Source organism: Bactrocera tryoni, unplaced genomic scaffold (assembly GCF_016617805.1).
Source record: "Bactrocera tryoni isolate S06 unplaced genomic scaffold, CSIRO_BtryS06_freeze2 scaffold_11, whole genome shotgun sequence".
Lineage (NCBI taxonomy): Eukaryota > Metazoa > Arthropoda > Insecta > Diptera > Tephritidae > Bactrocera > Bactrocera tryoni.
Window position 1 is genome coordinate 5,243,683 of NW_024395824.1, and position 14,198 is coordinate 5,257,880.

The following is a 14,198-nucleotide window of genomic DNA, read 5'->3' on the forward strand; positions in this document are numbered from 1 at the left end:
CATACAGAGATATATTTAACGCAGAATTCAGTTTGCGATTTGGATTACCAAGGTCCGACACTTGTAAGCTCTGCGATAAGTATTATATAGAAACGATTGCCGCTGAAGACCAGAATAAAATAAGATGCATAGAGAAACTGGCAGAGGCACATCACAAAAAGGCTGAAAAAGCATATTCTAAGCTGAGTGATGACACAAAGTCAGCTTTAGGCAGTTCCCATATTGTTGCGCTTTGCGTTGACTTACAGCAAGTGATTTATACTCCAAATCTCACACATACGGACGTCTTTTATCAGCGGCAGTATCTCGAATTACATAACTTCGCTATACATAATTTGGGGCAAAACACTGTTGACATGTATACTTGGCATGTAACAGGTTGTGCAAAAAGGGGTGCAGCTGAAATCGCTTCATGTATCGCAAGATAAACATCACTTCTCCACCTACGCTATTTTTAAAAGCTGGAGATGTGAGAAAATTAATTATTTGGTCCGACAGATGTGTGGGTCAAAATAATAATTGGACCATGATCGTCTTAATTTACCATCTAATAAAAATGAAATACTTTTCTGAAGCCAATCAGAAATTTTTAGGCTCTGGACACAGCTTTTTACCGTGTGATAGAGATTTCTCTCTAATTGAAAGGAAAAAGAAAACAGCAAGTGGATTTAAATCACACGGTGAAGATGTTCACGAAACATTGAAATTAGCTAAGCCTTCTTAACCTCTTTCAGGGTGCATCAAATGCCTCAAATTGACTTTTTAAAACTTTGATGTTCTCATAAAAAATTTAAACAAAAATACGTGCAAAATAACCGAAGGTAGATGGCTACAAATTACTGCAGATGACATGCAAGTTTTACGTCTCAGAATGAATCACAGTACTGGCGAACCATGGCATTGTCACAGCTTAAGGAAAAAGTCAAAATGTCAACAGAAATATGCGCGAGATATATTACGTCCATATGAATTACCAGTTCTTCGAAAGAAACCAATAGCGATTTCTGCTGAAAAGAAAAAAGACTTGTTAGCAATGGCGGTCTATTTGCCCAATCAAGATGCTGAGTTTTATAGGGCCATTTGTAGTTAAGTTAGATACTGAAATTATGAATTATTATTTTTATTTTCAACTTCTTACATGAAAACTAAATTGCCGCTTTGTTTCTTCTTCTTTATTGAAATAAAAACTGAAATAGAAGCATTATTGTTTAATTTATTATTACTATTTACCACAGAAGATGTTGGTTCTTTAAGAAAATCTGTAATAACGCAGAGTATTGCGTTATTTTAATAAGAAAGTAAATTTTGTAATTATTGAAACTTTATATTTTCCTTTAACCAGTATAATTGAACTCGATATTTAATTTTTAATTATCACTATCAGTGTGGAAAAATGTTGTATGTGCCATCGGCTATGATGCTGCGTGTAGTGGAAAAACGTGTTATCGTCGCTACAAGCAAGGCGTTTACAACGTTATTCCATTAAAAAAAAATTAAACAGCTAACCTTGTTAATACTGTACATTTTTTTTGTTTAAAACTTTTGTAAAATATTAACAAAAGATGTAATATAAATAAATATTTAAGCAAAAACTATTTAAAAAAGAATCCACGTGTTTAAAACGTTTTTCTTCTCTGTTGAAAAATTCCAAATTTGGCGCTTACAACGTTATTCGAGGCGATGATTCAATTATATAGGGTAGTTTTCTTCGGCTACTAATTGAAAATTTCCAATTTCCATTGGTTCGGCCGATGATTGGCCAGGAATATCATTATTCGGAGAAGTATTATTACTTGTACCAAATTGATATTGATTTTGTGAAAAACATTTTCGTCCAATATTTCGAGTATTAGATGTAAACCTCGACTGTACCGAAGGGTTTGAGTATAAGTTATTATTATTCTGCTGTCCATACTGCCGTTGAAGTCGTTCATTATTGGTGTTATTGTTGTAGTAATGTCCCCTGCTAACGTTATTGTTGTATGGTTCACCACAGTTTTTGTATTTGTAATTTTGTCCAGTACTATTACTATTGTTGTAAAACTGATCTGCATTCGAATATCTATTTATTTTGCTATTTTGTTGTTCATATTTATTAAAATTAGTACAAAAATTTAATCGATTATTATATTTTAAATACCCATTTGATTTTATAATATCATAGGCATCTTTTAAATCCTTAGGATTTCGACTAACTATTATACTTTTAACTGGCTCTGGTAAACCGTATTTGAAAGAATTGAGAGCTATTCTACCATTACTTTCACAATTAATTCCATTTATATTATTTTCACTAAAATATAATGCATTATTTAAACGACATAGTAAAATATTAAGATTATTATAAAAATTTTCTATTGTTGAATCGCAACGACAAGACCTTATTTTATCGATTAATTCATCAACCGAATTTTTTTCTCCGTGGTTATCAATTAATACTTTTTTAATCAAAGGCCAAGTATCAACATTACCATTGATTAGTAATGATTGTCTTGCATTGCCAACGATTTTATCTTTTATATTTCCCATTAGTAAAATTTTAAAATCTACTGGGAAGGACTCTAAAATAGGGATCATAGAATCAATTCGTTCTATAAACCCTAACAAAGAATTTTCATTGCCATCATATGGTAGTATGCTAGAAAGATTTGTAGAAATAAGTTTAAATTTAGTATTAATATCTAAGTTGTCCATTTTGACTGTGAGTTTTTGTACAGTGTTATCAAAAGTACTTCGGTGCAGTGTTGTTGCAGTATTTATATTACAGCTGCTTTTTCTTTTTCTTGTTGGCGTTTAGTTGTTGCAGTTGGATATGCAATTTTGTTGTTGAAATGTTGTTTTTATAAATACCTGCAGTAATGATGTTTTTTGTAGTCGAATGTTCTGGTCTGTCCAAAACGGCTTTTTTCCTTCTTCAAGGTGACCTTCTAGCTATTCCCCAAAGAGAAAATGTTGTTATAAAATTTTTCTTATTAGAACCGCTTTCGCTTCACTTCACTTCTTTCAAGTATCCTTGATGTAAATGTTTTTAATTTTTTTCTTATTGGAACCGCTATCGCATAACTTCTTTCACTTGTCCTTGAGGTGACCTTTATACAATTTAAAGGTGACCTTAACTTTTATAATTATTTTTTTACATATTTTTTTGTAATACAATAAATTAACTTCACTGTTTATTTAATTTCGTTGAATATCTCTGTTTTTGTTGCTTTTACGCACTTTGAGTATTCAGAAATGTTTATAATTTGTATAAATTGAGGTGTTCTTTAATAGTCTTCACATTTTTTTATTTTTAAATTTTATGTGTGTATTCTTTTATTATTAATAGCACTTTTCGCACTGAAAATTTCGTTTTTTTTCTTTTTTTTTTAAGTATTTAACTACTTTACATAAAAATAAAAATTTAACTTTTTATTTTCTAGGGTTTTAAGTTCGCGTCCGACTGCGCCAATAACAAGTCCGTTCTTTTCGAATGTAACTTTATTAATTAATTACAATTTCCAATCCTTACAGCTAGGAAGTTAACATAATGTATGTGAGCTTAAAACTAATGAGTGCAAATGTTTATTGTTGTTGTTATTATTTAAGAGAAAGAGAGAATTTAGTTTAAGGAAAGATCAATTAGCAAGTATGGAAATTATGAAATGAGAAAAAGAGATATGAGAGGATAAGTAAGACAGGTAAAGAAACAATGAAGAAGGAAGTGTATGTTGTTGGTAGTGGGAGTATTGGTATATGACTATATTTTAATATTGTATAATCGTCCAGTTTAAACGATGTATAGTTGTCACAATAACTCCTAGTAAATAAATCTCAACTGATGTGCGAAACCTGGTTGTAATATACTATACGACTGAAAATAATTCATTTGGTAAAATATAGAAACCAACATTCAAACCATACTTTAAAACTTGAGATAAAATCAAATTGTTAAATGGAGAGAGGCGTATGCATACCAAAAGGCGTGAAAAGAAGTACATATTTAGGCAGACCAATAAATCAAATCTTATAACTTCTGAAGATAATTGAAAAAAGTTTAGACGCCTATATAAGAGTAAAGCTTTTGTAAGCAAACATGTCGAAAGCACATCCAGCCTATACAAATGTTAGATCCCCGGAGACAGCACTTCGCTCGCTAATCCTAAATATAGGCATAAAGAGCTCAAGAGTATAAGGAATATGCTCTGGACGTCTTTTTTGACATATGTAAATGGAGCATTGAATATTTCCTCCAATAATGCAATCGTTGACAGTCTGGAAGCAGTCCTGCTCTGCAAAACGGGAGTACTAAGGACAAATTCAACAGTGGCTTTAGAAAGCCTACCACCAAATGGAAATTGCATTGGAAAGCAATGCAGCAAAATCAGCTGCAATATGAGCGGCGCTTAGTGAATTCTATTGCAAAACTATTGAATTTTTTTTATCATTATATCATTGGGTGTTATTTCACTACACATTTGAAAAAATATTTACATTTAAAATGCACACCCTTCTTTTCTTTTTTAATATCACAGCCGATGGCGTCAAAAACCTTAAGTTTTTATGCGTTATATTGGACTGTTTTTATTCGTTCACTCCACATGACCATTTAATGCAAAAGAGCAGAGCAGCACCAAAGCCCTCAAGCCTCCACCCAGCTCCTGTTGAATGGACAAAAAATCGTTGTTGTCAACATACAAGGAAGTCGCCTGGCCGGTCATCGACTACGCTGTACCGATATGCTCCTGGTCAAAGAGCACAATGCACTCCTCCCCTAGTATTGCGATGATTTTGCAGAAACCGTAGTTGTAGTCAACCCACCAACAATGTCGAATGAAGAGCTAGAATTAGTCCGATAATATAGAGTGAATCTGCGCAACTTGGTTCTGGATGCTGTAGCAGATTAAACTCGTTCTTATCCAAAATCGACCCAGACATACCAGACATATGTCTGTCGTGCAATGGGTCACCTTAAGTCTAACCACCTTTTTGCATTAGATAACCGTTACAACAACAATAATATTGTCAAGTTGTTAATTGACATGTTTTCAAAGTTTAAGTTTTCATTATTATATGTTACCTGACTTCATGATATCATTTTGTTCGCTTACTGCGCCAGTTTTATGTACTGTATCGTTGTACCTAACAAACCAGTTGAAAGTATAATATTAACAATTATTTAAAGTAAAACTGAAGTATCTACTTGTCCATTAACCCCTTTTTCTTTATTTCGATGCTAATTTTGAATACAATGACACTTTAATTATAGAGATCATCACAGATATTAATCGATTGTAGGTTTCTATATTTTGTAAGCAACTCAAACACGTAAAAGTTAAAAAAAAATTCTAATAAATTTCATAACTATTCTGACTAAAAGTCATATACAGTGAAAACTCCCTTGGGCGGACACTCACCGTCAGTCAACTTTTGTCCGCCCATGAGAGGTGTCCGCTCGTGGGTAGCTATTTTATAAATTTTTAATTTTATTATGTCCTTAATACTCACCACTGCAAAACAATTCATATAACATTGTTCAAACAGGAATTAATGTATGTATTATGTACTTCAAAAATTCATATAAATTTCATGTAAATTCACATGAAGTAATATATAAAAAATATAAATATTAAATTCATTGCTTGAAAAACTGGGTAATTGTAGACTGGGTTAAGTTTTTTGCTTTTTTTAAAAGAAAATTGTTTTGCAGATGGCTTTCCAAATTTTGCAACAATCCGAATGCAATAAGGTCGTCGCTACAAAATCTTTTTAAATTTGAAACGGCAGTCAATGCGGTTTCGTTTGAGAAAATTTCATTCCTTTCTTCGGTAGTACTCTCATTATCAGTACTATTATCGTCAATAGTTTCTATGGTTTGGTCAATTATAACGTCTAACTCGAAATCTGAGCTTTCGGTCCATGCATTATTATCTATTTGGACAAAGTCTTCCAGATTTGAATGAGTACACTCTCCAAGGGCTTTTGATAATTCAAAAATCGAAGCCAGCGTTGATAACGGCAAGTCATCTTCGGGATCGAATTCAGGAGCCAGATTTCTATTTTTGTCAAATCCTGCCGTTTGGAAGCAATTTTTTACGGTTTGCGGTTGAACATTTGCCCAGGCTTCTTTTATGAAATGTATTGCCTCTAAAACGTTTATATTTTTTTTTTTGGCGAACCAGTCTCTATGCTTACCAAAATATTTTTAACCTGAGAGTTTCGGTAGTGAATTTTAAAATTTTTAATAATTCCTTGATCCAAAGGCTGGCAAACTGAAGTGGTGTTACTAGGCAGAAATAGTATTTTAACATTTTTCAAACTCATATCTCGAGAGGTGGGATGCTGCGTTGTCTAAAAACAAAAGTACTTTTCTGTTTTCCAACTCCATTTTTTGGTCGAGTTCTTTCAACCACTGTATCATCACTTCACGCGTCATCCATGCTTTCTTATTGGACTGCCAATTTACTGGAAGCTTTTTTAAATCTATTGATGCAAACGCTCTCGGTCGTGCAGCTTTCCCTATGACAAGGGGTTTTTCTTTTTCCCCTGCCATATTTGCAAAAAGCAAGACAGTCAACCTTTCTTTCGATAGTTTACCTCCACGGCATACTTCATTTTTAAGAGCCAATGTTTTGTTTGGCAAAGCTCTGAAAAAAGGCCTGTCTCGTCCGCATTGTAGACATCCCTAGGGCTATAACCAATCAGAAATGATGGTAGTTTATCTAAAAATTGCTGCACATCTTGCATATCAACAGCAGCACTTTCACCACAAATGTATTTGAATGTTATATTATGACGGCTCCGCCATTTTTGTAGCCAACCGTTAGAAGCCACAAAATCATTAATCCCCAGCTTTCGGGCAATTTCTCTTGCTTTTTCTTGGATTATTGGCCCAGATATTGGAATGTTTTGGCTTCGTGCCTTATTGAACCAGTCTAAACACATTTCATCAACTTTTTTTCCATCGATTTTCATGAATGACCTTTTTGATTCGACATTGCTCCCAGACATCCATTTTGTTCGAATTTCTTCTTTATTTTTAATAACCAGCGCAGCCTGCGTTTTTCCAATTTTGAACCTGATAACAAAAATTGGGCACATTTTCAATAACGTATTCCAAAAGGAACTCAGTGTGTTTATAATTATGTTGCAAAAATATGTGAAACAGGAAAATAATACTAAATTTTGTAGTACTAAACGATTGTGTTTGATTTAAAAAAAAATGTACACACAAAAAAAAATTTTTAAATAATTTTTGCACGACTTTAATATTAAAACTTACCTTTCGGCCAATGCGCGGACAGACAAATTGTTTTCCTCACTAACGTTGATTAATTCAATTTTTTCTTTTAAGCTCAGGTTTGACCTCGCCATCTTACGCATTATGTACATAAATGTTTACACAATCACTAAACGCAATTCACTGAACAAAAAACCTAAGCATGCGAGTTGCGTCGTCAAACGACTCCACCACTGTCAAACTCGTCGACACACAAAAAAAGACAAGTATTTTTTAAATATTTTTATTTCTCTGAAATGTAAGTTGAATCTTCAGATTCAACTACATACATATGTACATATATAAGATATGCCGGGTCGTTGATGCTGAGGAATGTCAATTCAGCACAACGGCTTCAGGTAAATTTAGGAAATAAGATTTTTGTAAAGAATAAAATAATTATTAATAAACTGGACGGCAAGCCGCTCAGTACGGTAAACCGGAGTTTTATTATATCGTAATTGGCGCAGTCGAACGGAACGGTTCCATATTCTCTCTCAGCTTCGCTCAGCTAGCAAAGAAAAGCTAAATAAAAGCTAAATGAATTATTATTAAACAAAAGTACTGTTATTAAAAGAAAAGTGGCAAAGATACAGCTAATTAGATAAATCCCAAAGCAGAACAAAATAATACATTTGAGTTGGAAAATTATAGCAAAAGCAAAAACATAATTCAAAAAGTGAAAAAATTTGTGAAAAGAGCAAAACAAAAATTATTTTGAGAAAAAATAAAGAAAACTGTTGAAAACACTAAAACGGCAACAGCGGAGACAGCAGAAGCAGCTTTAACAAAAAAAAAAAACAAACAGCAATATAAACAGCAGCAACAGCGGAGACAGCAGCAAGATCTTCAGCAAAAAAAAAAAAAAAAACAACAACATCAACAGCAACAACAGCAGCAGCAGCTATAGTGCAGAAAAGTATTACAAGTGATGGAGCTGACCGGAAACGAAGGCGGCGACGAAAACCACGAGAAGGATGGTGAACGAAATTCAAGCTACTGACAGCGGCAAAGGGAAAGTGAAATATTTATGATCAACAGGGAGAAGAGAAGTTTCTAACAGCAACAACATTAACAAAAAGCAACAACAACAACATTAACAAAAGCAAGAGCAGCACCAACAGCAAGGTAAAATACTATTCAACTAATAATTTAGTAATTTAAGTAGTAGTTTTATTTGAAGCCAATACTTTCTTTGTAAAATGTTTTAATCAATTCAAAAACAATACCATTAGAAAAAGAAACGAACAAACGAGAAAAGAAAAACAAAAAGCAGCAGTAGATACAGAACTTAATTTGTTAAAATTCCTTTAAAATATAAAATTGCGTACTTAGATTATGTGTGTAAAGTTATAGCACTGTATATATGAAATATAAAAGCTACTTTTAAGGGAAATTATGGATTTTTTGTTTGAACCTCTACCTGAAACAAATTTTCAAATGAATACGGAAGAGTTACGTTTATGGCAACGAAATGCCATATTCGAGTGTGAATGTGATAATTTCATTAATAGACGGATAGAAGCTGGTCGAACACACCTATTGCTTTTCGAACGAGAGGGTTAAGTGCAATTCGAAATCCTTAATGCTAATGGAAATAATCGCTATTTAAGTGAGCGAAGGTGGCAAAAGTGCTGACATCAATAAAAATTAATAAAATATTGTATGTATCTTAAATATTTATGAAATTTTTAATAAGACATCTCAATTGAAACAAAATTCTTTGGAATTGTATCTATGTAGCTCGAAATTTGTAGAACTTTACGGTAATTTTTAATAAACCATATGATTCGTTAATAGGAAATGATTCATTTTCTTAAAAAGCGTTAAAACCATTGATATCGAAAAAATGACAATAATTTTGAAAAATGGTGTGAATCTTCCATTCTATATGAAAACTATGCAAGAGCAAGTTTATTCATTAGATATAAGTGAAGTAAAGAACATCAACCTTGATCATTTAAAATCAAATGAGAAAAAGGAAATCGAAAAATTATTAAAGCATTTCAATAAACTTATCTATATATCGAAAAAATGACAATAACTTTGAAAAATGGTGTGAATCTTCCATTCTATATGAAAACTATGCAAGAGCAAGTTTATTCATTAGATATAAGTGAAGTAAAAAACATCAACCTTGATCATTTAAAATCAAATGAGAAAAAGGAAATCGAAAAAATTATTAAAGCATTTCAATAAACTTATCTAATTAGAAAAAGTCACAGTAGATATAGCTATTCTTATAATACCGAAAAAGATAGATAATTCAGGAATACAAAAATTCAGGCTAGTGGTTGATTATAGGAGGTTAAACCAATTGACTGTAGGCGATAAGTATCCTCTACCGAATATCGAAGGAATCTTAGATAAATTGGACAAAGCACAGTACTTTAGCACCTTAGATCTAGGAAAAGGTTACCATCAGATTTTAATGGCAGAAAGGAACATCCAGAAAACAGCTTTTGTCACTCCGGCAGGACGATATGAATACGTCCGAATGCCTTTCGGGTTGAAAAATGCCCCAGCTACTTTTCAGAGATTTATGAATGATAGATCAGAACAATTAATAAAATATTTAAATGCCGAAAATGTAGAAGTCCGTCATACAAAACCAAATAGCCATACAGGAAATGCAGACATTGAGAGACTGCACTCAACCTTGTTGGAAAAACTAACAGGAATTGAGGACTCTAGTCTTTCAACAGAGATGAGGATACAAATTGTTATATGCAACTATAACGATATGTACCACTCAACTATCAAATGTTCTCCAAGGGACGCCAAAGAAAACATTTGTCCATCCATATTACAAGATAGAATAAATACAGTAAAACAGAAAACAATAGCCAAATTAAATCAAAACAGAGAAGAATATATAGAAAACAGAGAAACAGGACTAATTAAAAACTACAAAAGAGTACGGTATAAGGATCAACCATATTTCAGAATATTTCCCTTACAAAACGTCCATCCGGCAAATATAAAAAGACCAATGAAATTAGCAAACATAGAAAATCCAAATGAGGATGATGACGATTCATTCAGTCTAAGGGCATTTAATGGAGATAATAACATTTAATTTTTTTTTCTACATATATATACATGATTTTTTTTACCCCAGTGGGTAAGGGGGTCTTTCTAGAATATACCCATGGTAAGAGATGCCTGTCGTAAGAGGCGACTAAAATCCAATTTAAGTTTTTTTAAATCAAAACCTAAAACGGTTATACATTTTTACTTTTACAGATGACGATAATAATTATTTTTTTAACAATAATCATATCATTGGTGACAGCACTTTTGCAAATTACACCAATAATAGAAGATGCGGGGTATACAATTATACAAACAGCGGACATAGAAATAGTTAACGAAATAAGTACAGTTATACATACTATAAATCCGAACAAGATAGCAGACATAGTTGATCAGGTTAAAGAAAATATTGAAAAACTAAATATTGAAAATAAAGAAATTTTGTTTGATGAAATAAAAAATATAAAAGCAAAAATCACATCAATAACACCGAATATCAAAAAGAGAAATAAAAGAGGCTTGATAAATATAGGAGGAATAGCATATAAATGGATGTTTGGAGTCATGGATGATGATGACAGACAAGACATTTTGAACCATTTAAAAATTATTGAAGAAAATGGCCATAATGCCATTGTAAATTTAAATAAACAAATAGTAATTAATGAACATTTAAATAGATCACTAAACTTATTAAAAGGAACTATAGAATCAGATAGGAAACAAATAATAGAAACTTTAAATATAATAAACAAAGAGGAAAATAGAATTGAAAGTAAAATTTTGTATAATGATGAAATGAATAAACTAAAATTCATAGAAAGTAAAGTTCAAGAAATACAAAATAATATAGCGGCGGCTAAATACAATATGGTACATCCAAGTATGTTAACTAGGGAAGAAATTGAAAAATACGAGATTGATTTTTACAAACTAAAATTATCAAAAGTAGGAGTAGTAGTATACAGAAACGATACAATAATATTTGCAATTCAGATACCAAGAACATTTTTTCAAACTAAGATTCAATTAATAACCCCAATGCCAAATAGAAATAAATTACAAATTATTGAAAAAGAAAAATTCGTTATAAAAATTGGCGAAAACTATTTTGATTATGTAGAAAATAAAGCATTTAAAAATCTAAAATTGAGTAAAGCTGCATATTTTCAAATACTTGCGAATTTAAATATAATAACAAAACATCAATACAAGAAATAAGCGATGACACAATATTAATAAGAAATGCAAAAATGATGTAATAAAACAAAACTGCGATGACAGAAAAATTGTATTAAAAAATAACTATATAATCAAATTTGTAAATTGTAAAATGGAAATTTTAAAACAAGAATTTAAAAATAATAAAACAGAATATATTCATACAATTATATACCCTGCCGAAAAATTAAACCAAAGTTACACACCAAAATTAACATTCAATGATATTGCAATAAAAAATATAGAAAACATAAAAGAAATTGCAGAATTAAAATACCATAAAAATGTATCATATGGTATTAATATATCATTGATAATCATTGTAATGGTAGTAGTAGCAATCCTAGTAATAATGTTAAAAAAAAAACAACAAAAATAAAAATTGTAAATACAAGAACTCAGGAGAGTTCAAACAGTAACGCTGGGGGAGTTGCGTCGTCAAACGACTCCACCACTGTCAGACTCGTCGACACACAAAAAAAGACAAGTATTTTTTAAATATTTTTATTTCTCTGAAATGTAAGTTGAATCTTCAGATTCAACTACATACATATGTACATATATAAGATATGCCGGGTCGTTGATGCTGAGGAATGTCAAGTCAGCACAACGGCTTCAGGTAAATTTAGGAAATAAGATTTTTGTAAAGAATAAAATAATTATTAATAAACTGGACGGCAAGCCGCTCAGTACGGTAAACCGGAGTTTTATTATATCGTAATTTGCGCTTCATAAACACATTTAGGCTGTTCACGGTAAGGTGGTTATCGGCTTATGTGCTTATTAGATTAAAAATAACCTCTATGCTCCGTGAGCACCCTATGTTGTATGGTTATTTGCTTATGTTTACACAAACAGCTGTTCGTTGTTTACAATTTTAGTTCAATGAAATTTGATTTCGGCTTCCGTCCATTTTTTTACCTCCTTTTCTCGCCGGCGCTTTCGTGTTTCTGTAGACACTACAATTAGAGTATAAATAAATGACAAATTGTACTTTGTGATCCTTATTTACTTTTGATAATTATTGATGCTTTTCCTTGCTTTTTATTTCGGTTTTAGTTTGCTGATTGTAAACAAAAACCAGCTGTTAATAGCAGATTTTCCAATAAGAAAATCTAAATGGAAATGCCAATCGCTTAGTTTTATTTATTTTTTGTGCTGCCATTTAGTAAAATTCCAACGACTTTCTAACACTGGAAATAAGCAAATCTGTAAACAAGGGCCTAGATTGGTCAACTTTGGTTATTTTGTCATACGCATTTTTTTGTTGTTCACTTAATCACATAACCCGATAACCACCTTATCGTGAACAGCCTAATTACATTGAATTCGGGGAGTCCCCTTTTTTCATTTGTTATAATCTGTTTATACATACGCCATACAAACATTGTCATATTTTGTCCGCTTACGAGGGGTTCGCGTCCGCCCAAAAGAGGTTCTTCATTGATTTGTTATGAAAACAGAAGTCAATGTCCGTCGATAAGAGCTTCGTATCCGCTTAGTAGAGGGGTTTCGTCCAACTTTGTAGCAATGAACTGTCCGCGTCCGGCCCAGAGAGTGTCCGCCTAAGGTAGGGCGATTTGTTCTGAAAATTGTACTTAAAACTTGGTGCATGAAAAAATGTCCGCCCAAGGGAGGTGTCCGTCTAATAGAGGTGTCCGTTAGGAGAGGTTTCTCTGTATTGTTTTGAGACTGTCACATATTGAATTACAGAACCGTTACAAATAAATACGGTGCGCGTTCCAAGCATATGGAAATGTGTTGTTGCATTTGGGTGGCAGTGATAAGGAATATGTATGTTCCTTAACTCTCGCGAGTTACAGGCGTAGATATAGCGGCTTTGTAAACACCATAGTCAACTAATACAAATAAAAAATATATGAAATAAATACAATTAAATGAAATGTTAGGAATTAATGAAAATGAATTTGCACTATTTTCTGTCAATTAAAACATTATTTTATGTTATTGTGTTTGCATTTGACATTTTCGTACTTATTATCAACAGAATATTCGCCCCACGTTGTTGTGTATGCATGGAACCAATTATGCCCAAACCCGGTGAAGAAGAAACTGTTCGTGTAGTGGCTTTGGATCGCAGTTTTCATTTTGAGTGCTATAAATGTGAAGTATGACATTATTATTATGATATATACGTATTGATATTAATATATGACATCATTACATGTTTCAATTTTAGGATTGTGGTTTACTATTATCTTCTGAAGCAGAAGGTCGAGGTTGCTACCCTTTAGATCAGCATGTACTATGTAAAAGTTGTAATGCAAAACGAATACAAATGTTAACACAGAGGATATAAACTGAATAACATATAAACTGAATATAATCCATTTTATTATGTTGACATATTAATCTATGAATTTAATAAATAACAATACATCATTTTGCTATACTACACTGAGAAAAAAAAAATGCGCTTTAAAATTAAATGTGAACACTTTTGAATTTTATTTAAAGTGTCTCAGTCTATAGGTTCTTTATGGGGAACACAAAAAAAAAAATATTTTGTAAAAGTGCTAATTTTAAGTTTTTTAATTGTTTACTTTTAATTTAAAAGTTAAAATTTTTGTTTTAATGTAAAATTCTTAAATTTAAAAATGTAAACTTTATTTTATAATGACAAACTTTATATTTTAAAGTAAAATAGATTATTTATAAAGTA

General features: G+C 31.7%; 2 protein-coding genes across 2 annotated transcripts in view; one reads left to right on the forward strand and one right to left on the reverse strand.

Moving 5' to 3' along the window:
• LOC120779436 (LIM domain-containing protein A) overlaps positions 1–13,965 on the forward strand; it is a 699,457-nt gene extending 685,492 nt beyond the window's left edge. The window contains exons 8-9 of the mRNA XM_040111673.1: positions 13,524–13,644; positions 13,716–13,965. Coding sequence (XP_039967607.1) covers positions 13,524–13,644; positions 13,716–13,835 — 241 coding nt within the window. The 3' untranslated portion in view covers positions 13,836–13,965. The remainder of the gene's footprint in view (positions 1–13,523; positions 13,645–13,715) is intronic.
• LOC120779440 (tigger transposable element-derived protein 4-like) lies at positions 6,322–7,453 on the reverse strand. Its single transcript, XM_040111687.1, has 2 exons — positions 7,262–7,453; positions 6,322–7,057 (listed from the first exon to the last, which is right to left on the reverse strand). The coding sequence occupies exons 1-2, from the start codon at positions 7,369–7,371 to the stop codon at positions 6,553–6,555; spliced, it is 615 nt and encodes a 204-aa protein (XP_039967621.1). The 5' UTR covers positions 7,372–7,453; the 3' UTR covers positions 6,322–6,552.
• Positions 13,966–14,198: the final 233 nt, after the last annotated feature.